General features: G+C 42.3%; 1 protein-coding gene and 1 long non-coding RNA gene across 20 annotated transcripts in view; one reads left to right on the forward strand and one right to left on the reverse strand.

Annotated features, from left to right (window-relative positions):
- Window positions 1-1,592: 1,592 nt before the first annotated feature.
- LOC140906636 (uncharacterized) lies at window positions 1,593-9,026 on the reverse strand. 3 transcript variants are annotated; one of them, XR_012157178.1, is made up of 4 exons: window positions 7,490-9,026; window positions 6,201-6,637; window positions 5,025-5,789; window positions 1,593-2,496 (listed from the first exon to the last, which is right to left on the reverse strand). It is a non-coding gene; the product is annotated as an uncharacterized lncRNA (long non-coding RNA). The 3 variants fall into 3 exon arrangements; XR_012157179.1 differs by having other exon boundaries at window positions 5,025-5,152; window positions 5,605-6,637; XR_012157177.1 differs by having other exon boundaries at window positions 5,025-6,637.
- Window positions 8,880-25,845, forward strand: part of PPP1R42 (protein phosphatase 1 regulatory subunit 42) — an 80,253-nt gene continuing 63,287 nt past the window's right edge. For 14 of the 17 annotated variants that reach the window (XR_012157173.1, XR_012157174.1, XR_012157176.1 and 11 more), the window contains exons 1-5: window positions 8,880-9,077; window positions 11,239-11,455; window positions 13,780-13,946; window positions 15,483-15,621; window positions 18,795-18,911. Coding sequence is in view for 13 of the 17 variants with exons in the window: in XM_073330953.1 (XP_073187054.1) it covers window positions 11,327-11,455; window positions 13,780-13,946; window positions 15,483-15,621; window positions 18,795-18,911 (552 nt within the window). In the remaining 4 variants the exon portion in view is untranslated. Of the gene's footprint in view, window positions 9,132-10,110; window positions 10,172-11,238; window positions 11,456-13,779; window positions 13,947-15,482; window positions 15,622-18,794; window positions 18,912-25,845 lie in introns of all 17 variants that reach the window. The other 3 variants (XM_073330950.1, XM_073330949.1, XM_073330951.1) reach the window with 3 other exon arrangements.

The raw sequence follows: 25,845 nt of genomic DNA on the forward strand, positions 1-25,845 counted from the left end.
AAGTTCAAACAGCCTCAGCCTTAACTGGCTTTGGCCAGCTCAGGGCTGTTTCCATTGGTTACCAAAATGAGGTAATATTTGGTAGTGAGTATTGTCAGTATGAAAGGTGAAAGGTTAGCTAAGTAGATGAATCAAGCTTGCTCAATAGAGGTCTGATGGCCAATTGAACAGTGTATAAATTAGTAAGTTATACTCCTGGGGGAATTTTCCACCACCGTGCGCACGCCTAATTTATGTGCAGCGCATATTTTTATTTTTTTCCACAGAAAATAACTTATGCTGGAAAGTGCTGAAGTTCTGCCTTTTGCCCACTGTGGAGGGTGCTGTGGTGCTAGAGCAGGGCAGCTGCTCCCAGCCATCCCCAGCTACCATAGGAAAGAGAAAGAGCTTGCAGCACCGCCTTCACAGTGCCTGTTGGGCCAGGTCATGAGACAGATAGTATGGGGCACATGGGGCTGCTGGGAATCACAGACAGGGGTTCATAAGCGCTCGTGGGGGAGGACAGACTGGAGCAAGGGTTGAATTGGAGTGGACGTGCAGGGCCACAGGGGGGAAGAGTCTGATTGGGGGGCACAGAGACACATGGGGACAGGGGGAGGCAGTGTCTGAGTGAGGGTGGAGGGACACATGTGGACGGGGGGTGCAAGGACACATGAGGACAAGGGCAGATATGCTTTACTGAATTGGAGAGGCTAGGGGTCAGCCACAGTCTGCATGGGGGAAGCTCCCTGATAGCACTGCCAGATTAACGCATAAACTAACTAAGCTACGGTTTAGGGCAGGGGTGGGCAAACTATGGCCCAACCCTCTTTCAATCTGGCCCATGGGATTGCCAGCCCGGTGGTGCAGCGGTGCTAAGGCAGGCTCCCTGGCTGCCCTGGCCCAACACTGCTCCCGGAAGCGGCTGGCACCACATCCCTGCGGCCCATGGCGGTGGGGGCAGAGGGCTCCGTGCACTGCCCTTGCCTGTAGGCACCGCCCCCTCCAGCTCCCATTGGCCGGGAACAGGGAACCACGGGCAATGGGAGCTTTGGGGGTGGTACACACAGGCCTCCCCCACCCCAGTCCCAGGAGCTACTGCCAGACATGCCTGCCTTAGACCTGCTGCATGCCACTACCACCCTGGAACCGCTCGAGGTATGCAGCACTGGGCTAGAGCCCGCACTCTGAACCCCTCCTGCACCCAGCACCCCAGCCCGCTGCCCTGAGCCTCCTCCCACACTCCGCACCACTTCTGCACCCCAACCCCATGCCCTGAGCCCCCTTCCACACCCTGCACCCCTTCTGCACCCCAACCCCTTGCCCTGAGCCCCTTCTTACACACTGCACCTCCTCCCAAACCCCACACTCCCTCCTGCACCCCAAGCCCCTGCCCCAGCCCTACATTCATGGCCCTGCATACAATTTCCCTACCCAGATGTGGGTAAAAAGTTACCAGATGTGGGTAAAAGATGTGGCCTTTTTCTCAGGCCAAAAAGTTTGCCCACCCTGGCTTAGGGCCTCACAATATGAGGGGTCTCTAAAAAAGAAAAAACTGACTCCATTTCAGATTTTATCAAAATCAGTTGATAAATAAAGGAAATATGGGAAAAAGAAGATTCTCTCTAAATTACAGACATTTTTGTTGAAATATGACAAAAATATACACATCTGGCTACACAAATACCCTTACCCTTCACTAATTCTTCATTATTGACAGGTGGGAAGCCAGAGCTGAGAAAAAACGATAATTGCACTTGTAAAAATAGTATTTCTATGAGTAAGTCTGCTATCAGTTTCCTAAGCAGCGTTTTGTTGGCCAGCTGCTACTGGTAAAATTCTGACCATGCCTTCATAACTTATTTAAATAAATAAATAATCTCACAGCTGATAAAACTGGGAAAAATGTGAGGTCCGAGATGGCAGTGTCATTAAGCAATCCTGCCAAGCTCATACTCCTATGGGACTCGTCCTGGGAGTGACGTCATGTATCATTTTCTTAGGTGTTAGTGTGTTCTTTTTTCTTTTGAGCTGTACATATGTACAATTGTGTATTTTAGTGGGCACGCCACTTTCTGCTTCATGCGCTATCCATGCTTCACATGACTGAGTTTGCAGGTGATCATTCTAGGGACTTGCGTCAAGTGGATCTTGAAGAGAATAAATTTGTGTTGGCTTCCCTCCCTGAGTTTCGGGAACCTTCACAATAAATATCAGAGAGTGCTGACAAAAGGATAAATAGAGGGTTTTGAGAGAAGTGAAGGAAGATATACATATATATCAAAATATTCTGAGTACTTTTTGAGCAAGTTATTTTAAACTATGTGCATATATGATTTATAGGCTATTAAATATTCATTATATTTGCTTGAATGTAGGCTAGTTTTTCTCACTTTCTCAATGGCTGTCTAGAGATTACCAGTCTCTTTTCTTGTAAATTTCTTCTTTCTCTGTTGTGCATATAGCTTGTTGTCACTCTGTGTGTCCGAGGTCTTTACTCGAGATTAATTAGTGGTCCTGTGGGAGGACAGAGGATAGAAAAGCAAACGCGAAGAGAGATGTCTGCCTAGAAAAAAGACTGGGATTTTCTGCTTGGCAGGTTTGGAGTACGCAAGATAATATTTTTTATAGGTAGTATGCTATGTAAAAATTCTTATATAGACTTATAAATCACATATCATATACATAATACATTGTATTTTTATAGTATGGCAAAAGAAAAATCTGAACAATTCATTGTTTCATAGTGAAAATTAAATCAGAATAAACATTTGTAAATATATTTTATATATAATCTGGATAAACTTTGTCTTTCCCTAACAAAATTAATCAAACAATTTTTCATTTATTCATATGAAAAGAAAGATAATTTTACTAATTCATGGTGTAAAAAAAATTATATATCCTCTCTTGTTTTCCTGTGAGAACATAGATAAAATAGCACTAACTTTCACAGAAATATCCTCGTAAAATAACACAGGTTTTCGGCATACATATATTAATAAAATATTATTTGTTGTTGTGTATATATATATATAAAATTTCAATATTTATAATATAATATTTTTTACTGGTTTTTTAAAGTGATTTTGTGGCTTTTTTTTTTAATCTAATGGTAACAAACTGCTCAGGAGAAAGGTCATTTTCACAACTGAAATATATCAAGAATGAACTGCAGACAACAATGCTGCAAGAAAAGCTATTTGCCCTAAGCATTTTGTGTGTTGAAAGTGACAAACTCCATAGCTTATCGTTTGAAGACATCATCAATGTCTTTGCTCTCCAAAAATCACAAAAGAAAATATTTTAAATTTCAGTGTTAAAATTAATGTGATGTGCCAACAGACATACTGCAGGTTGTACTGCTTCCATGAAGTAAGCTGGTCTGTTTAACTGTAACTGCTTTTGTGTTGCTGTAGATATAAAGTTTTCATATCTACTAATTAAGAAATCATAGATGAAAATATGTTAATTTGAAACTATTTTACAAACAGGCATATTGCAAGACGTGTTTTAGTTAGATTATTATTCTATTTGTACAACTTTACTTTGTATATGTGCAAATATAAAGCTTTCGTGTTTATATATTCAATATCCTTCCTGTGAAAATAATTCTTTTTTTTATGGTATGGGGCCTCTTACACTTGACATAGTTTAGGGCCTCAGAATGGCATAATCTGGTCCTGGACTCCCTAACAATCCCTGCGCCCAAAAAAAAACCTGTTCTATACTTTTCCCACCCAGACCCAACAACCCTCCAAGTTCACACCCAGGCTCCTTCCCAGCAATTACTTCCCTCTCCCTCAGCTCCTCCATTACCTCTGACTCCCCCAAGTCTTTGCACTGCTTCTGAGGGGTGCAGGAAATATGGTTCTGTATTGTAGTTTAAATGAACCATTACTCAGAGTTCTGTATTAATATGCATAGTAAGGAATCTATTTGTCAAAAAACATTTTCTGAATCTTTTTTGTTGTCTGTATTGTTACAGACATACTTGCTGACAGGTATTTTGAAATAAATTACCAAAATAATTGAAGCTAGTGTAATTATATTGTGTTATTTTGACAAAATATGCAGAATTTTGCAGAATTTTTAATTTTTTTGGTGCAGAATCCCCCCAGGAGTTCAATAAGGCAATTGAATGAGACAGTTGCGAGAGATATCGGAAAGCTGCCCAAGAGGACAGAAGACTTGCTGGACGGAATAACTCCCAAATGTCGTTTCTCACTTTGGAAGAGAAAACACCAGCTTAGAATTCTGAAAAGAATACTGCTGAGGAGAGAGAGGGAGTCGGGAGCAGCAACAGCTGCAAGCACCGGCAACTTTCACATCTACAAATAATCAGCAGAGGAAGTAAGTTATTTTATCACATACAGTGTAGCATAGTTTTAGTATAGTATTAGGCCCTGTATATGCTTGAAGTGTGTGTGTGTATGTCTTCATTGTAATTTATCTATGTTAAACTTAAAAGTATAAGATAAGAACTGCTGTCAGCACAGACCGGCTACAGCACAGACTGTAGCAAAGCACACTGCTTAGAATCATTTAAACGGTATGCTATTGCAGTTTAGATGCTCTTTAACTCACAATTAGGGATTTGTGTCTGATTGTTTCTTTTAGATTATAGTGTAATAGGGATTATTAGTTACATTAATAAAAAGATACTTTATTAAGGAAAATAATACTGCCTGTGTCAATAATTTTATTGGAAGGTTATATCTGTGTCCTTTTAATGTTTCCTTAACAACCTCAGAAACCTCAGAAGGACAGACTGAGGGGGGTGATAGGTAGATTATTTGATGTAAGCCCCAAAATCTATTTCTCGGGGTAACACCTCAAATCCAGGGCAAAGAATAGCAGTCTGAGTTTAATCTCTCTGTTTATGATGGAATGCTCCCTTCGGCCAGCTTCTGAGTCTGGCGAGGAGTCACCCTGCACATCTGTCACTGGACAAATCCAGCGTCTCAGTGCAGGCTTCCCTTAAGAAACATAAGACTTTGGAGGCTTCAGTAAAGGTTTCCTAAAAGGGTGGCATAGATTCTCACCTTAAGGTGCCAGTTTTAAAAAAGTCCAGGTCCCTGGTGAGATCTATGGTCTCCAAAGCCTCAACCTCTCAATTCGGTACTGTTGACTTGAAGGATTCCTCCTGCAGTACCAGCGAGGCCATAAAATCCTAGAGCACAAAGGAGAGACATGGGTCTGATAGGGCCTCAGTACTTTCTACCAGGAAGGAAGGAAAGCACAGACACTTGAGACTGGCATCATTGAGTTCAGCCCAGCTGTTGGTACCCAGGCATACAGCACTTTCGGCACCAAGCAAGCAATGGCGCCAGACTCCACCAGCCTCTACTTCGGTATGCCCCTGCTCCATAGGCAGTGGCCTTGGCTTCTGCATCAGTACCAATCCCCTATTTGGTACCACAGGAGTTCAGATATACTAAGCAACTCTTGATAACAGATGAACCAGAATCCCCATTCCTCACAGGTACTGAGCACCTCTTGGTACCGAGACCCCAATCTCCGGACTACCCTTACCTGCTTCATCTATGTGTCCAACCATCATCCAAGCTCCTGACCATTATCTCTTGTCACAAGACACAAGTCATGCATTTTATCCAAACCTACCAGTCCTCTGCCTCACGGCATGCAGAAATGGAAAAAATTCTTCCATTGGTGGTGTCATCGCTGCCTCCTGCTTGACTTGGTGCCACTTTCAGACATCCTGGATTATCTGTTGGATCTGAACTGACTGGTGACCCCAGTTTCTTTAGTTAAGGTCCATTTGGCTGCAATATCAGTCTTTCATCATCCTGTAGAAAGATTCTCCATATTTGCTCATCTCTTATATTCTAGGTTTATTAAGGGTTTGGGGAATCTCTGTCTGCAGATTACAAACCCCACCCTGACCTGGGACCTCAACCTTGTATTCAGTTACTTTATGAGACCTCCATTTGAACAAAAGGCAATCTGTTTCTCTGTTTCATTTATCTATGAAGATGGCCTTTTCAGCAGTTATCACATTGGTCCAGAGGGTCAGGGAGATTAGAGCTTTGATGGCAGATTCCCCCCATTTACAGTGTTCTTTAGGGACAAGTTTCTTTAGGTCCACTCCTTAAATTCTTACCTAAGGTTCTATTAGAGTTCTACCTTAATCAATCCAATCATCTAAAAGTGTTTTTCCCAAAGTCACATAGTTCTCTACAGGAATCCTGTTTACATACCTTGGATGTTAGAAGGGCACTGGCGTTCTATTTAGATAGGATCAAGCAATTTAGGAAGTCACTTAGCCTCTTTGTTTCCTTTGCGGATAGATCCACAAGATCCTTGATCTCTAATCGGAGACTATTGAGATGGATATCTAGATGTATTATCACTTGCTATGATGTTGCAGGCATTCATCCCCTCCCCTTGACCCCCAAAGGGAGACAGCACATTCAACCAGATTGCAGGCAACATCTACCGCACTACTGAAGAATGTACCAGTATCTGAAGTACGTAGGGCTGCTATATGGGCTTCAATACATATGTTTGTGAAACATTAGGCCCTGATCCATGGTGTCAGATCCAGTGCAGCACTTTGGTTCTGCAATACTGTCTTTACTTCTGGACTCTATTCTGAAGCTTCCTCTTGCATCTGGGGATACTGCTCAGAAGTCACCTGAAGTGGAGAATGCATAGGGAAGATGAGGTTACTCACTTTATGCATTGACTGCAGTTCTTTGAGATATGCATACCTATTTGGTGCCCCACTACCTTGCCACCTTCCCCCTGCTTTGGACTGTTCCTTAGGGACTGTTTGGTTGGAGAAGAAACTGGGGCGGGGGGGGGGGCGTTTGCCTGCACACCCCTATATAGTCTCAGTGTCTGGCACAAGGAGGCATAGGGCACATGAGCAGGCCAAACAGACACTGCTAACTGACAATCTCTGATCAAGGGCTTGATAGGCACACATGCATCTGAAGTGGAGCACCCACAGAGACAAACATCTTGAAGGACTGCAGTTACAGACGCTCCCAGGGTTACACAAGACCCGACTTACACAAATCCGCATTTATGGAAAAAGTTCTGTAGCTAGAAATAGGAGGGCTTTTTTTTGTTTGTTTTTTTGCGTAATGGTCGGGTATATGTTTCCGACTTACACAAAATTCAAGTTACGCAAGGCATTCCGGAACGGAATGATTGCGTGAATCGGGAAGCGTCTGTACCGCACAAAATGAGTAATCCCTTATTGAAGGAACACTTCCCCTGCCTAAAGGAGAAGGTACTCAATTTACACCTGTTCAAGGCATTTCCTAAAAAGCATAACAACATTGTTTGTAATTTAAAGTTACATAGTGTCTCCTCCTTGAGAATCCCAAAGTGCTTTTGTGAGTGGGGTCCTAATGGGGAGCCAGCTGTGGTCACTCAATTAGGGTGAACTGCAAAGAACGGGGCAGAAAATCCCCAAAAAAATGGTCAATATTACAATACTTAGATTAACCAAGCCACCACGAAAGAGCTTCTTTATTACCTTACTGGTTACTCAGAAGTCCAGACAACACAGTTCTCTTAAAGTGATCCAGCCTCAGGCCTCCATCCAGGTACCCATGTCAAATATGATGGAAATTTCTGTAAATCTTATTTCTTCATATAAAAGAAAAGGTTCTACCAATCCCAAAGGCTCGGGCCATTTGCTTGTTCCTTCACCATTCACAGTACATTTCAAGAGATGAATACCGAGATATCCCCTGTTTACAATTCATTTAAATGCTAGGACAGGGTTTCTCAAACTGGGGGTCGTGACCCCTCAGAGGGTCACGAGGTTATTACGTGTGGGGTTACAAGTTGTCAGCCTCTACCCCAAACCCCGCCTCTCCTCCAGCATTTATAATAGTGTTAAATATTTAAAAATGTGTTTTTAATTTCTTGGGGTGGAGGGGTCGCACTCAGAGGCTTGCTGTGTGAACGGGGTCATCAATACAAAAATTTCAGAACCACTGTGCTAGGATGTTCTTTTGATCTCTGAACTATCAGAATACAGTATAGACAGAAACTGTTGATTACATTGTGGGCCCTGCTCATACATATGTAAATACCCAAAAACTCAAAACATTATCTCCACACATTTCTGGCCAATGGGAGTGCAGAGCCAGGGCTTGGGATGGGGGCAGTGCACAGAGTCCTGTGCCCCCCACCTAGGAGCCAGACCTGCTGGCCAATTCCGGGGTGCAGTGCCAGAGCCAGGACAGGCAAGGAGTAGCCTGCCTTCGTTCTGCAGCAAGGCTGACCAGACTTTTAATGGCCCGGTCGGCGGTGCGGGCCGGAGACCAGACACCTCGTCACCCCACAGCAGACACTATTTTGCTGCCTGGGAATGGTGCCTGACTGCCTGGGATGGGGGAGGGAGGGCTTTTCGCCTAATTTAAGGACAGGGCCCTAGGATCCTGAACTTCTACCACAGTGTGCCTGCCAGAACGGGCTCCTGGTTTGTTTTTTCTTAATTTTATTTTGTAACTGTGTCACCTTTCCCAGCCTGCCCCCAGCGATGCGCTCGACATGCATGCGGCATAAGCCTGTGGCCTTAGTCCTGGGCCGGCTCAGGGGCCGCCACAGCCACCGTCAGGGCCGGGGGAGCAGCGGCCCGGAGGCCGCTGGTGGCAGCTCGCACAGCAGCGGACGTTCGGCGCCTTTTCCTGCCAGGGGCTGGGAGCCAGCGGCTCAACCAGCAGCCCTGGGAGGACGGGAAACGGGGCCAGTGCTCTGCCCCCCGGAGGGTTTGCACGGTAAAGGCCCCAGTTTCCCGGGGAACCCCCCCCCCCCAAATCTGACACGGAGGCGCAACCCCAGGCGCTCTCGCCTCCAGTGCGCATGCGCGCGAGTCCTCTGCTCTCCCTCCCTTCCGCCCCCTTACCCTCGGCGGCAGTTGAGCCAGCGGGAGGCTAGACGCAGGACTGCAGCCCCTCCCACTCCTGCGGGCGGAGGAACCGTCCACCCGGCAGCCTCGGCGGCGGGCGTTCTGTCGCTCTAGCAACCGGCCCTGAAGCGGACGGCTCGAGAACCCGCGCGTGGTTCCCTCACGCCCCGCACCAAGGCTGGCGCTGGTCGGCCGGCGGGGGGCGGTGCGTGTGGTGGGCGCGGGGCGACCGGCCACGAGCACAGGAGAGGGAGGGAAGGTGCTGCCGTCGCTGGGGGGATTAGGGGCGGCGGCGCTGGGCCGAAGTTGGGGGAGAGGGAGGCGCAGCCGTGGATGGAACAGATGGGTGGAGGTGGGCAGAGAGGTGCTGCCACCACACTGGGTTAGATGGGCCGGGAAGGCGGAGGGAAGTGATGGGTGGGGGGAAGGCAGAAGGGGGGTGGGGAAGGGAGCTGTGGGGAAGGCTGCACCCTGGCTCCATAGGGGCAGGAACTAGGGGTGTGGGGTGCTGCAGCATGCCCTGGCTTGAAGTGGTTTCCATTACATACCGGGTCTACTGTTTGATTCAATGGCTCTTAGCATCCCCACTATACAAATTGTTCCAGCACCCCTGGGTGGCTCCATGGCATATTAGGGCCTGATATGTACAGAGCAGTGATTCTCAAACTTTTGTACCGGTGACACAGCACAGCTTATAAATTAAAACACTTTTTTGTATATTTAACATATTTATAAATGCTGGAGGCAAAGCGGGGCTTGGGGGGGAGGCTGACAACTCGCGACCCCCCCCCCACATAATAACCTCACGACCCCCTGAGGGGTCCTGACCCCCAGTTTGAGAACCCCTGGTATAGAGTGTGGGTAGAAGCCTGTATCAGCAGGAAGCACTGAAGTCGCATCAGATGCTCTTCTTGCATTTCACCTGCTGCTTAGTTTCTCAGACTTCATTTCTTCTGTGACACTTTTAGTATTGCTGACCTGAGCCGATCATCATATTGGCTTAAAAATAACAAGCTTTTTAAAACAATAAATGTGGAGTTGGTACTATGTGCCTTTGGGTGTGGCACCAAAAATTTTTAAGCTTTGATCCACAACCATGAGAGAGAGAAATGTGTGTTTGTTTTTTTTAAGAAAGCTTAAATTCTCATGTAGTCACATGAATCCAGGCGCTGGGATTTAAGAAGAACCACAAATTTCATGGGAGTTGATAACACTATGCTCTCCATGATTTGTCTCAGGTCACTGGTGAAATTCTGGGGGAAAGTTTAAGGAGAATCTGCTCAGCCCATTTTGAATTAAGTGAGTAGGAAAAAAGTATACTTTCTCCATTAAATAAAACTAAATAAAATTGTTTTGTACATGTACAACTGAAAGCTGCTGAACTTTAGACTTTGCATGTGGTCAATCCTCCCTAAGAATTTAGGCTGCAGTGGTCTTTTAATATTTTATTTTCATACTTATCAGTGTTGTAAGTGATAAAACTAGGTTTGGCACATTTTCAGTATTAATTTTTTACTCACTTTAAAGTTGCGTGCTCACAAACAGCACTACAGAGTTGTGTTAACTCCAAATTGGTGCATCTATAGCAGCGGTTCTCAAACTGTGTTCAGGACCCCAAAATGGGGTCACCAGGGCCAGCATTTAGACTGAAGCTAAAGTCTGAGCTCAACCCCCACCTGGGGCAGTGAGGCTCAGGCTCCAGCTCCCTCTCCCACCACCCAGGGTGGCAGAGCTTGGGCTCCACCCCCTCCCTGGTCACGTAATAATTTTGTTTTCAGAAGGGGGTCGCAAAGCAATGAAGTTTGAGAACCCCTGATCATTAGGATAAGACCTGCCACCAACCCCAGTAATAGACAAATGTTAATTTAGAGTTACATTTTTGAACCCTTAAGGATATCAGATATAATTAAAGCTTCTTAGGTTTGGTGTAAATTGATTAACTGCTGATAAAAGTGTTTTTGAAGTTAAGGTTAAGAACTGTCAGTAATTAGTTATTTACCTAAAAGTGGCCAGGAATTATTTCTACTGCTCCAGATAGTAGTGCTGTTTCAGTATGAAATTGACTAGAAGTGGGTGTTGCAAGCCTCCTAAACATACTGAAACAACAAACAAAATATTGTGATATAATCATTTATTTTTTGGAAAAACTCCAAAAACAAGAAAATGAAAACCAGGAGGGAAGCAGTTGATTATAAAAGAGGAGACTTCTGTTTATACATACATGCCTAGCAGTAAATGTGAGAGAAATTGCATGGGGAAAATTACATTAAACTTTAATGAGATTTTTGGTAAAATATGTTCCTTTAACTTTGCCAGAATTTCTGTATAAAAACACTGTAATCTTATTTGTTCATTTTATTTTAAAGGCACTTTAGAAAAGCCACTTACAAGAATATATGGAATTCTTAGGGATATCAAACCAGTTTTTGTGAAAATTTGGCTAATTACAGAATTATGGTTCGACTAACGGTGGATCTAATTGCTAAAAGCATCAATCACAAAAACCGCAAAGAAGAGTCCCTGGCACAGTATCTGAGAAAGATAACTCACCTGAACTTATCAGATAAAAATATTGATACAATTGTAAGAACTTTTCAATAAATCATGAAAATACTACTTTTATTTTTTAACTTAGTTTATAGCTTGGGTTTTAGGATGTTTTAGTGCTGTTTTTGATTATTTGTTAATTGTTGGGAGGACAGTGCTGATCCCTATATTATATTTTTAAACATTGTAATTGACCAAATTTTTTAAAAGGTCTATTTGGAAACACACATTTTAGCCATTTTTGTCATGCCACACCTTTGGCTCAATACCATTGGAGTCTGGGCCTTTTAGGGTTAGCCTGTGGCTTCCCTTTGCAAAATTATGGTCTCTCTTTCCTTCCTGTCCTGAAGGATCAAACCCTGATTTTTCTTTTAGCATGCATTGCTGAATTTTTAAAAATAGATACTCCGGGAGAGCCTGCATGTACTTGGCAGCACATAAGATTAATTTGGAATGTACAGATATTTGGAATATAAACACCTTATAGCTGTGATAGTACCAGTGGTTCTTTCATATATTCATACACTTCCGTGTTTTATAATTCCCACTGACTAACAAAATTGTTCTTCACCATTGGCCTTATTCTGTTTTCTTAAGGCAGGCAAAACTGTCATTGAAGTCAGTTGGGATTTTTACCTGCATGAAAGGGGGAGTATAACCTATGTATCCAGCACACAGGAAGTATGCATTGGGCACATCAGCTATGTTACCTAATTTTTTTTTTTTTAAAAGAAAGTAGTATATAAAAGCAATTGCGCTTTGAAGAAGAGAGATGCAGTCAATAGCTTTCTGCCTTTCAAATGTTAAACAATGTTTTGTAGTTTAAAAAAGGTTAAAGTTTAAAATCTCTTTTGTAACATTCCATAGAAGAGACAAATATATAGATATTCTTTTAAAAATGAAATTAGTTTGCTGTCTTTTAATTGAACTTGAGACATTTGCCACCTTATTAAGTTCATGAAAAATGTGAGCTGTAAAGTTTACCCAGTGCACTGATGCTAATTAGGGACCTTTGGGCATTGCTGCAATGCAAATCATATCTAATAAAAGTAATTAATTAAAGACCAAGAGAGAAAGGGGGAAACAGAAACTCTGCAGCTCAGATTTTTCATTATTTTAAAGAGGTAGTAATAGTCTCAAATGCTGCTAAAATACAGCACTAGTTTCATTTTTAAACAACTATTTTTTCTTCTCTTGGGAATCTTACGGAAGAGTTGTTCACTGGTTGCAAATTCTTTGCACTTGCCTATGATTTATTTCCTGCAATTTGGAGGAAGGTTGGGAAGGGGAAGGAGAGAAACAGGTTGGGATATAGGTCAAGTGAGGCTAATGAGTCTAACAAATTTGGACCAGTATGACAGTTGTCCAAAATTGCACAAGTTAGAGCTTTCATTAGTGAATTAATTTGCTCTCTTTGGCCTAACCATTTTAAAAATAACGGTACTTAATTTTAAACGAGTAAAACTGTGACTTCTATGCTGCTCCTTTTCAACTTGATGATAGGAGTTTTGCCATAGATTTCAGTGGGGCCTGGATTAGTTCTGATTTCCCTCAAGATACTGACTGTATTTTGAAATTACTAGACCCTGCGCAACTAAGCTCATACCAGGGACGGATTTCTTAAAAACAAAACATCAAACCCTGTTTTCAGCAGTAAAGGTTTTAGGCCCTGATCATGTAACTGGATCCATGTAGGCAAACCCCTGCACCCATACGGAGCCCCACTGAAGTTAAAAGAGCTAAGCCCAGGAGCAGGGGTCTGCCATGAAGATCCAGTTGCAGGAACAGGTCTTTAGATACCAAGGTGACAGATGTCTTAGGAATACTTTGATATAAATATGCTAGCAGAATTTTATGTATTTTTCAGGTTATTTTTAAGAATGTCTTTCAAGCAAGCGTCAGATTCTGGTGAAATCTTAAAAGAGGAAATATAGTAAAATACATTCAACCTTTTTATATTTTCTTCACCAAGAAACTGTTTTCCATTACACCAATGACATATTAAGGTAGCTTTTAGTTCATTTGAGGCAGCAATCCACTGAACAGATGTTTTCCTGAAATTTAATTGAAGAAGGCAGGAAAGACAATGAGATCATAAACTAAGTCATGTTCACAGCCTGGTGAGAGCCAGAATTCTCAGTTTCAGTACAGCAAAGCATTAAAGAGAAAAATCAGTCTTTGCCCCAGGAGACAGTTGCTTAATTATGTTTACTACAAATGGTGAATTAAAGTTAGTGTTTGTCAGTGGTGAAAATCTACAGCTAGATCATACAGCAGAACTGAATCTAAGGCAAAAAATAATAAGCTCCAGAAGTTGATTGTAAGGGAGCTGAATATAATCATTTTATTCTTTCTTGCAGGATGACCTCTCTTTGTGCAGAAATCTTAATGTCCTGTATTTGTATGATAACCAAATTAGACAAATCCATAACTTGGGCTTTGCTTCAAATCTAACACACCTGTACCTGCAAAACAATCGCATTTCATGTATAGAGAACCTCACATCACTGAAAAAACTTGAGAAACTGTAAGTGAAAATTGTCTTTTATTTTGAAAAAATCAAAAATTATAATTGTATACTATGTATTAATAAGAAATTTAAGAACAAGTTAAGTATTGAAGTCCTTTCCCTATAAGTAAGCTAAATGTTGTCTTTCAAATGTGTGACAAAGTCAGACCTGACAGCTATAAGAAAGTGTTTTTTTGTTATTTTTTTCAGTGGTTGCAGGGAAAGGCATGATAAAAGCCAGGGTGTGGCGTAGAGCGTTTGATGAGAATCAGATCTAGGGGGTAAAACCAAGCAAGGCCTACGTGCTTTAAGTTGTACCGCTACCTGAAAGTATTAAGTAAAGCATTTAACCTCTCTGGAAGCTGAATTGGGTCACTTAGACCAGCTAAAAGCTGAAGTTTGTGATTTATTTGTTAGTATCAACGGATAGTATTTAGTACCACCAAGAATGTGGTGGAAGGCAGGTATATCAATCCTAGAATGGTGAAGGCTTTTTTCCCTATGTACTGAAACAAGGTTACCTCAGGTTAATTAGAGACACCTGAGTCCAATTAAGTGATGCTGGTGACCTTAAAAAAACCCTCTTCTGGTGAGAGAGAGGGATGCTAAACAAGCTACAGCAGGGTTAGGGCTATCAGCAAGAAAAAGCTTCTTCTAGGTAGAAGGCTGCCCTTCTCCCTATAGGACAGGGGTAGTCACTTATTTTTTTGTCAAGGTCCAAATTTCTTGGTCAAGGTATAGTCAAGATCAGTGAAAATAACAACAATAATAAGTAAATAAAAATATTTTGGGGTCCATTCAAAAGCATCTGGAGGTCCAGATTTGGCCCACGGTCCACCTACTGACTACCCCTGCTATAGGGGAAACAACCAAGTTTACTTCTGTTTGCGGAAGGGCTGGAAGCCAGATGCCAGCATAATCAGTCAACACCTTGGAGAAGGACAAGGAAATATATTTCTTTTGTGTCGTGAGTTTGTTTTTTGTGCTTAAGAGAACTACTTGTGCCTACCTTGAGACTCACCTTATAATCATTGGGGAAAAAAGTCCAAATCATTCAAAACCTCCAGAGTAGGACTGATTTACTTTAGGCCCCTTCTGCCAAAGGCAGAAACTTGGACTGATGAGGCAAAGGAGGAGCCTTGCCAGAAAGTATAAATACCCTTCATTAGCTATATAATATTTCCATTCAAGTGTTCTGTGACCACATAGACTGTGTAGTGATGGATATTATTTGAAATTTATCATTAGACTCACTCTGTTTGAAATATTGTCTTCTTTTCCAGAAGATTTAACAATAGTATTATTATCTATAGACTAATAGAATTGATAGACTAGACTTGCATCTATTAATCTATAAATAGTACAGTTGGATACAAGTATATTTACATAGGAGTTCCTCACTCAGTTGCAATTCCTTAACACATTAATTGCTACAGTTTAATAATGCCCATAAGGGATTAATTTCTATTTTGAGACTTGAGTGTGGATCTGCTTGATTTTGTTTTTCTTTTACCCTCAAACTGTGTTAAGTCCCATTTACATTGTTTTTTGCAGGTATCTGGGAGGCAATTTCATCACTGTAGTAGAGGGCTTGGAAACATTTGAAGAACTGAGAGAGCTACATGTTGAAAGCCAGCAGCTTCCTCTTGGAGAAAAGCTCTTGTTTGATCCAAGAACTCTTCATTCCCTGGCAGTAAGCATATATATAAATTTTCTGACAAGCAGTGATAATAGACCAGGGGTTGGCAACATTCAGCACACGGCCCATCAGGGTAATCTGCTGGCGGGCCGTGAGACATTTTGTTTACGTTGCCCGTCTGCAGACATGGCCCCACGCAGCTCCCAGTGGCCACGGTTGGCCGTTCCCAGCCAATGGGAGCTGCAGGAGGCAGCATGGGCAGATTACCCTGATGGCCGCGTGCCGAAGGTTGCCAACCCCTGCAATAGACCTATGAAAGGAAGGTAGTATGGATGGCTCAATATTTTGTATATTGCCCACTTTTCCTTAGTTATAATGGCTCCATTCCACTGGGATCTGTAAAGGGTTAGGGTTTTTTTCTCTCCATGTAACTTAGAAAATAGCTAGGAAAAAACTGGAGTGCCACATTCCAGCAGAGTCTAGCAACCCGTTTGCTTGTTTATTTGTGGAATGTATTTATTTATTTGCCTGAAGCTGAAGGATATGCTTTCTGTATGTAGAAGAAATAAACAGTGAATAAGTTGAAAAGAGAGAAGGGATTTATCATAGAGAAGTCAATTACTCAATTCTTGAATCCAAAGCTTGCAAACTTTTTCAGAGCTGGCACTTACAGTTAATAACCCAGCAGCCAATGAATTTGGCAGCATTCTGGGGGAAATCCTTATGAAAGGATGAACAGTTTTTTCAGTCTATGAAACATAATCAGGTTTTTCTTCAATCATCTTTAGAGTGATGTCTTTTGTCCTTTTTGTACAAAGTTAATCATAATGTCTATTTTTGCTCTTCACATTCGTTTCCTCTTCCATCTGTTCTTGTTTCTCATGGCTGGAAACAAGGAAAGGGCCAGAAACATGAGACCAGTCATCTCTCCATGGATTACCAGCTATTGTTTTGACGACCAGCAACGGTCCATGGACCAGTGTTTGGGAAGTTTGGGGTTATTAATTGTATGCACAGGAAGCATACAGGTAGAGCTAAAACTTCAGCCCTTTTCTGAAATGCAGAGCTTACTCTTCAGATCAGCTTCTAGAGGGATTTAGGTTTCTAGATTTATACTGCTGAAAGAAACAGCACTGCTGAAAGAATCAGTGGTCAACCAATAATTAGTCCCTTTTCTAGCCTAGATTTAAACATGCTCATTCAATATGCCTTTTTCCAGTTCCTAAACACAAAAGTGCCTTTTTTTTTCTTTGACATAAAAATATACGATATTTTGCTAATTTGGATAAATGTTACCTAAACTACATTTATTTTGGGGATAGACCAGCGGGATCACCATAGGTACTCCAAAAGAGTGTTCCATGATGGATTACCCCATGTTGTTTTCCAAAAAGTTGCACGTTACTAAAAGGCCCAGATCATGTTAATTCATTGTTGGACTCATCAAGTCATCAAGAGGGTAAGTTCCAAAAGAAAGGCTAAGTCAATAGGACTGTGCATATGAGAAAGGAGTACGCATATGAACAAGGTTTCTGAGATCAGGTCTGAAAGGAAGGCAGTATAATCTAGTGGTTAGAGCAAGGAATGTAGGGGTCAAGAGATATGGATTTTAATACCAGCTCTTCTGTAGACTTGGTGTGTGACCATGGGCAAGTCAATTAACTTCTTTGTCTCAGCTCTGCATCTGGAAATTACGCCTATTAATACTTATTGTGATGCTTTCATGGTCCTCTGGTTTATGAGGCACCTCTCTACCACCAGCCCTTAGCACAAGGAAGCCCAAAGGCAACACAAGCACTCTCCTCTAGGCCTTGCAGGCCCCACTGTCACTCAGGTACAAATTGAGAGATTGTGAAATCTACAAGAGAAGAAAGCAACAGGAAGAAACAAATAGCAGGTGGTGCCCTATTTATGAATAAAGTTGAAGAATTGGTCTGGTATATCTTGGAGTGCAAAGAGACACATGGAATCCTTCAGCTAGGAGGCAAACTGACAGCTTGCATGTGTCATTTGAAAAAAGGGTCACAGCCTGCTTAGCTGTAAAGCATTGCAAGAATTTGGGGTGAGCAATACTTTATTACACGTGAGTATCTTGTTAATTAAGTTTAGGCTCTAGAATGCGTTATAATTTTATTTTATATGTAACCATTTGTTTCCAGTACTTCTACTTGAATCTCTATGCTTTGTTAAATAAATGTACTCTTGATTCACTATAAATAAATCTAAGTGCTTTGAATTAAGCTGAGTGGTGATCTAAAGTGAAACTAGTAAGCTGTTTCTTTGGAAGTAGTGGATTGGTGAATACTGTGAGTGTCCAGGGGGGCCAGGGTTGGACACTCCAGGGAGAGGCTCAGTGGGCTTGAGGGTTGGAGTGTCCCTATCACTAACCTGCAAAGTAACAGCGGGGCCTACAAGGCCTGGAGTGGAGTGCTGGTGTTGCTCATGGCTGATGGAGTTGGAGAACTGACCCCCATCGGGCACAGATGAGGCTTCCTCACGCTAAGGGCAGGTGGCAGCAAGTCACCTTACAATCCTGGGTACCCCCAGGAAGCATCACAGCATACAATACACAAATGACAAGACAGGGAAATAAGTGCCAGTTACCTTCTGCCTGAAAGGAACATCTCCAAGGTATGTCCTCCACTGGTGGCCTGTTTTAGATCCAAGACCTCAAGAACATGATTTTCAGTATAGATACATAGCTCCTTAATACTATCCACACATACATTTTGCAACGATTATAATGTCCAGGGGGCAACTGGCTTACAGTAAAGACCTCACATGCCACCCTTCAGTGAACTGTTATGCAGTATCTGACCCAGTGGATCCCTGTAAAGCCCTCTGCCAGTTGGCACCAAGAATTCTTTGAGTTATACTTACCCACCTTTATAAAGCACTGTGAAACATTCAAATTAAAAATGCTATATAAATGCTAAGCATTATATTATGAAAACAGTAGAGATACAACATTGTTGCAGGTTGACTCATGACCAAAAATACATATCCTTGTAGGGACCCTCAAGCCCCTATACAGAGGACATGCACATCCAGCATCAAAGATTATGTGAAATATTAGATGATCCTGTGTAGTCTCATTTACACATTTTAGCCAGAGCTTACAAAATTCACAATGTGGCCCTGCTGACAGACTTTTCTCAAAGGAATTACTATTACACTTTTGCAATGTGAGAAAACTATGTTGTTGTTTTTTTCTTTTTTTCTTCCAGAAATCTTTGTCAGTGTTGAATATCAGCAATAACAATATAGATGAACTGGGAGAATTTGCACTTCTGGAAAATATTTCCCATCTTATAGCAGTTGACAACCAGCTTCACCATGTGAAGGTATTAAAAAGAATATTTTCTAATATTTAGTGTGAGTGAAATCAAAATAATCAGACTGATCATTATTATTAAGGTATTTTAATAGCCAGTTGAACATTTGTTTCATTCTAATAATTTATTGTGCCCCCAGTTATGGAGCCTGATCCAAATCAGATTGAAGTAAATGGGAATCTTTCCACAGACCTCAATGGACTTTGAATCAGGCCCACAATGCAAAGGCCACATGGCCTCAGAATGTTGGATTTGGCTTGTTTTTAATTAACTTGTAAGTCAATTTTACCACATTAAAATTTTTAGTTCTCTGTCTTGGTATAACTGCCATAAATCCCCAAACGTTAGTCAGCATTTTTAGTGTAAATGTGTTAAGGCAGTTCTTAGATATTTGATTGGCTGGCCAGTGTCTCAGCTCTGGCTCAAATGTGTAAATACAGACAGTAAATTGCAATTAGTCATCAGCAGTAACAATTACATACTATGTGTGCACATGCACCGCTCCCCCACCTTATTTTTATTTTCTTTCCCTTCCCAGGTATGTGTTAGTTGTTTTGTATGAATAATAATATTACACAATATGTACAGGATTGAATATTATAGATTTGGTTTGCAGTTCCTCTTTTTCTCTTTTCTCAGTTACTGAACCAGAAAGAACGCTAACAGTAGATTATTTATTTAGATGGGAATATATTCCTTTAAGAGAATTGGAATTGTTGCCTTTAGTATTTAGTTCAGTTTAAAAAAAACAACCCTCAATTTCAGAAGAAAACTAGCCTTTGCTGTAAATGTCTATGAATTAAGTAAAATATATTAAACCTATTCATGTCTGTGAAGGTTATACAAAACATTTAAGAAACAGGAAGGAAGGGTTAATAATCATGAAATTATTAACCCATTACATGCAAGGTTCCATTTTACATATTCACAGCTGGAGGGAGACTGTATGGTTAGGACCTGATCCAGCTACCATTGATTTTGATGTATTGTAGATCTGAGTGGTTTTCCCACCTATGCTCCAAACAAACAAGTCTCCAAACTCTAAATTGAGATGCTGTTTAAATTTGTCATCGTGAGTTCACATTCTTGCACATACAGAAAACAATGTATTCATTTCTCAAGTGCTGAACATACAGTTTAATAAGAATAGATCTCCAGCATGAAATTATATCTAGACTTCCATAGTTTCAGGGCAGATTACGTCAAAGTGCACTGCAGCACTTAACACTAATCTTTCTTTTTAAAATATAAAAACTAAACTGTTTGTTGAAAGAGCAGTAGGCCTGAGACCTCTCACGGTCAGAAAAAACTGAGTTAGCTTCAAAGAAAATCTCTGAAGCTTTTGGCTCTGTTTTAAAGGCATCAGTTTAAAATCCATATACAGCAAGAGCACTTATACTTATAACAATTGCAGAGACTTAATTAGTCAGAAAGCGAAGTTTGGAATATATCTTTACTTGTTTTCTACAGCAGTGAATTTCATGGCTGATGTGGCTCATGTTATTCTGGAAACTATAGTTAAAAAGATGGCGCCTGATGTAATAGTAAAATGAATAGTAGAGGGTTGCACATTTTATTCCTTCTGTAGGTTGAGTTATTTCTCTAGGCCAGTGACTCCTTGAATCCCTCCATTCCCGCAAGCTCCATATGTGCCACCCTCCCGTTCCCCTCTTTTTCAGGGAACCTGCAACCTCCAACTCCATCTTTCATGCCAGGGGTTTCCCACATTTACCCCCACCATTTTTTCTTTCCTTTCTGCCTGGGAGAACAATTTAAACTTTATTGGGAGGAAGGGCAGAGATGAGATGAGGGGTGTTATTGGCTGCCATCAAGCAGATAATTACAGACTTGATGAAGCTGATTGGTCTGCTAACCAGATGCCATGGGCTCTGTGTCCAACCCCCTCTCCCGCCACCTTCTCTCCCCACCGCCATTTTTCCATGTCCAGTTTCCGATTTTCACCAGACTCAATAAGGTTCTGCTCATTGATGCCTAAACCATTTATTAAAATTTTGGAATTGAGTGGATGCAGCATTCAAAAATTATTGCATTACGGACAAAGAGAAATGCCTGAAGTTGAGTGTAAGGCCTAACTTTGCCTGGCCAGTTATGGTTGAGACACTGATCACCAGGTTGTAATATTCAAAAATTGAATCACAAATTTTCCTTTCCAAGGCAAATTGATGTTTTCAAAATTATTTTAATCAATTCTAAAACAACTGTCAGATGTAAAGTCAGCTTTCTTATCCAAAGAGGTACAGTGTGTATATGTAACATCAGGGTGTTCACTATGTCACTAGAGATTTTCAGCAGATTAGAGTCCAAAGATTTCCTGCTTATAAAATCATCAAGGAACTCTCCAGTTATACAGAACTGCTCCGTTCATGGTCAGCATCATAGAATCATAGAATATCAGGGTTGGAAGGGGCCTCAGGAGGTCATCTAGTCCAACCCCCTGCTCAAAGCAAGACCAATCCCCAGCTAAATCATCCCAGCCAGAGCTTTATCAAGCCTGACCTTAAAAACCTCTAAGAAAGGAAATTCTACCATCTCCCTTGGTAACCCATTCCGGTGCTTCACCACCCTCTTAGTGAAAAAGTTTTTCCTAATATCCAACCTAAACCTTCCCCACTGCAACTTGAGACCATTACTCCTTGTTCTGTCATCTGCTACCACTGAGAACAGTCTAGATTCATCCTCTTCAGAACCCCCTTTCAGGTAGTTGAAAGCAGCTATCAAATCCCCCCTCATTCTTCTCTTCTGCAGACTAAATAATCCCCGTTCCCTCAGCCTCTTTTCATAAGTCGTGTGCTCTAGCCCCCTAATCATTTTTGTTGCCCTTCGCTGGACTCTTTCCAATTTTTCCACATCCTTCTTGTAGTGTGGGGCCCAAAACTGGACCCAGTACTCCAGATGAGGCCTCACTAATGCCAAATAGAGGGGAATGATCACATCCCTCGATCTGCTGGCAACGCTCCTATTTATACAGCCCTGAATGCCATTGGCCTTCTGGGCAACAAGGGCACGCTGTTATCCATATAACATATCCAGCTTTTTGTCCACTGTAACCCCTAGATCCTTTTCTGCAGAACTGCTGCTTAGCCACTCGGTCCCTAGTCTGTAGCAGTGCGTGGGAGTCTTCCGTCCTAAGTGCAGGACTCTGCACTTGTCCTTGTTGAACCTCATCAGATTTCTTTTGGCCCAATCCTCTAATTTGTCTAGGGCCCTCTGTATCCTATCACTACCCTCCAGCATATCTTCCACTCCTCCCAGTTTAGTGTCATCTGCAAACTTGCTGAGGGTGCAGTCCACGTGATCCTCCAGATCATTAATGAAGATATTGAACAAAACCGGCCCCAGGACTGACCCTTGGGGCACTCCGCTTGATACCGGCTGCCAGCTAGACATGGAGCCATTGATCACTACCCGTTGAGCCCGACAATCTAGCCAGCTTTCTATCCACCTTATCATCCATTCATCCAGCCCATACTTCTTTAACTTGCTGGTAAGAATACTGTGGGAGACCGTATCAAAAGCTTTGCTAAAGTCAAGGAATAACATGTCCACTGCTTTCTCCTCATCCACAGAGCCAGTTATCTCATCATAGAACGCAATTAGGTTAGTTGGGCATGACTTGCCCTTGGTGAATCCATGCCAACTGTTCCTGACCACTTTCCTCTCCTCAAAGTGCTTCAAAATGGATTCCTTGAGGACCTGCTCCATGATTTTTCCAGGGACTGAGGTGAGGCTGACTGGCCTGTAGTTCCCCGGATCCTTCTTCTTCCCTTTCTAAAAGATGGGCACTACATTAGCCTTTTTCCAGTCATCCGGGAACCTCCCCCAATCGCCATGAGTTTCCAAAGATAATGGCCAATGTCTCTGCAATCACATCCGCCATCTCCTTTAACACCCTCAGATGCAGTGCATCCGGCCCCATAGACTTGTGCTCATCCAGCTTTTCTAAATAGTCCTCAACCACTTCTTTCTCCACAGAGGACTGGTCACCTCCTCCCCCATACTGTGCTGCCCAGTCGGGAGCTGACCTTGTTCATAGATTCATAGACTTTAAGGTCAGAAGGGACCATTATGATCATCTAGTCTGGCCTCCTGCACAAAGCAGGCCACAGAATCTCACCCACCCTCTCCTGCAATAAACCTCTCATCTATGTCTGAGCTATTGAAGTCCTCAAATCATGGCTTAAAGACTTCAAGGTGCAGAGAATCCTCCAGCAAGTGACCCATGCTGCAGAGGAAGGCGAAAAACCCCCAGGGCCTCTTCCAATCTGCCCTGGAGGAAAATTCCTTCCCGACCCCAAATATGGCGATCAGCTGAACCCTGAGCATGTGGGCAAGATTCACCAGCCAGATACCCAGGAAACAATTCTCTGTAGTAACTCAGGTCCCATCCCATCACAGGCCATTGGGCCTATTTACCATGAATAGTCAACGATCAACTAATTGCCAAAATCATGTTATCCCATCATACCATCTCCTCCATAAACTTATCAAGCTTAATCTTGAAGCCAGATAGGTCTTTTTGTTCATGAAGACAGAGGCAAAAAAAGCATTAAGTACATTAGCTTTTTCCACATCCTCTGCCACTAGGTTGCCTCCCTCATTCAGTAAGAGGCCCACTCTTTCCCTGACCTTCTTCTTGTTGCTAACATACTTGTAGAACCCCTTCTTATTACTCTTAACATGCCTTGCTAGTTGCAACTCCAATTGTGATTTGGCCTTCCTGATTTTGCTCCTGCATGCCTGAGCAATATTTTTATACTCCTCCCTGGTCATTTGTCCAAGCTTCCACTTCTTGTAAGCTTCTTTTTTGTATTTAAGATCTGCAAGGATTTCACTGTTAAGCCAAGCTGGTCGCCTGCCGTATTTACTGTTCTTTCTACACATCGGGATGGTTTGTTCCTGCAACCTCAATAAGGAATCTTTAAAATACAGCCAGCTCTCCTGGACTCTTTTCCCCCTCATGTTATTCTCCCATGGGATCCTGCCCATCAGAGGGAGTCAAAGTCTGCTTTTCTGAAGTCCAGGGTCCATATTCTGCTGCTCTCCTTTCTTCCTTTTGTCAGGATCCTGAACTCGACCATCTCATGGTCACTGCCTCCCAGGTTCCCGTCCACTTTTGCTTCCCCTACTAATTCTTCCCTGTTTGTGAGCAGCAGGTGAAGAAGAGCTCTGCCTTTAGTTGGTTCCTCCAGCACTTGCACCAGGAAATTGTCCCCTACACTTTCCAAAAACTTCCTGGATTGTCTGTGCACAGCTGTATTGCTCTTCCAGCTGATATTGGGGTGATTGAAGTCCCCCATGAGAACCAGGGGCTGTAATCTAGTAACTTCTGTTAGTTGCCTGAAGAAAGCCTTGTCCACCTCGTCCCCCTGGTCTGGTGGTCTATAGCAGACTCCCACCACGACATCACCCTTGTTGCTCACACTTCTAAACTTAATCCAGAGACGCTCAGGTTTTTCTGCAGTTTCATGCCGGAGCTCTGAGCAGTCATACTGCAACTTACATTCAATGCAACTCCCCCACCTTTTCTGCCCTGCCTGTCCTTCCTGAACAGTTTATATCCCTCCATGAGAGTACTCCAGTCATGTGAGTTATCCCACCAAGTCTCTGTTGTTCTAATCATATAATCATTTCTTGACTGTTCCAGGACTTTCAGTTCTCCCTGCTTGTTTCCCAGGCTTCTTGCATTTGTGTATAGGCACTTAAGATAACTCACTGATCGTCCTGCTTTCTCAGTATGAGGCAGAAGTCCTCCCCTCTTGCACTCTCCAGCTTGTGCTTCCTCCTGGTATCCCACTTCCCCACTTACTTCCAGGCTTTGGTCTCCTCCCCCCGGTGAACCTAGTTTAAAGCCCTCCTCACTAGGTTAGCCTGCCTGCTTGCAAAGATACTCTTCCCTCTCTTTGTTAGGTGGAGCCCGTCTCTGCCTAGCAATCCTTCGTCTTGGAACACCATCCCATGGTCAAAGAATCCAAAGCCTTCTCTCCAACACCACCTGTATAGCCATTCATTGACTTCCACAATTCGACGGTCTCTACCTGGGCCTTTTCCTTCCACAGGGAGGATGGACGAGAACACCACTGACGCCTCAAACTCCTTTATCCTTCTTGCCAGAGCCACATAGTCTGCAGTGATCCGCTCAAGGTCATTCTTGGCAGTATCATTGGTGCCCTCGTGGAGAAGCAGGAAGGGGTAGCGATCAAAATGAAAGTTCTTCCAAATACATTTGTAGAAAGATAGCAAAATAATCAGACACCTAAGCATGTACAGTAGCTAATTTAAGTTCAAATCCTTGATGGTTTACATTTTTTAAAAACAAACCATCATCATTATGGACAAATTACTTCTAAAAGGCTGCAATTTAAAATATATATAAAGGTGTCAAGCTTGGCATTTTTTTCTATACTGTAACAGGAAATGGCCTCTCAACCACACCAGAGCCTTTATATGGGAAGACACATAGTTTGGGACAGTTCTTTTACATTTATGTTATTACCCTTATTTTTCTCTCTATGACTTCACAGGAAAAAATTTTTGTGCAGCCTGGCTGGATGTGTTAAATTAGTTAGAGAGATACAGACTTTGGAGCTATAACTCTCTGGGTTAGAAAAGGTTGGAGATAGGAAACAGTAGAAATATCATGTTTGTGATCCAGAACTGGAGTGAAAACAATCAGCTGCTAGGTTCTAATATTGCCTTTGAAATGACTCCCTATGTGGCCTTTAGCAAGTCGCTTAACTTCTCAGCCTCAGTTACCTCTGTATAATGAGGCTAATAATAATTACTAAGTATTAGCAGTATTCCTGCTAAATCAACATGTCGTCATTATTTAGCTTTTGTTATGGAAAGTCTCAGTAGTGACACTTCTCTATTCACTGGTGTCTTTTCACTGTTTCTTCAACATAAAATAAATGAAAAGGAAAGT

Source organism: Lepidochelys kempii, chromosome 2 (genome assembly GCF_965140265.1).
Source record: "Lepidochelys kempii isolate rLepKem1 chromosome 2, rLepKem1.hap2, whole genome shotgun sequence".
Lineage (NCBI taxonomy): Eukaryota > Metazoa > Chordata > Testudines > Cheloniidae > Lepidochelys > Lepidochelys kempii.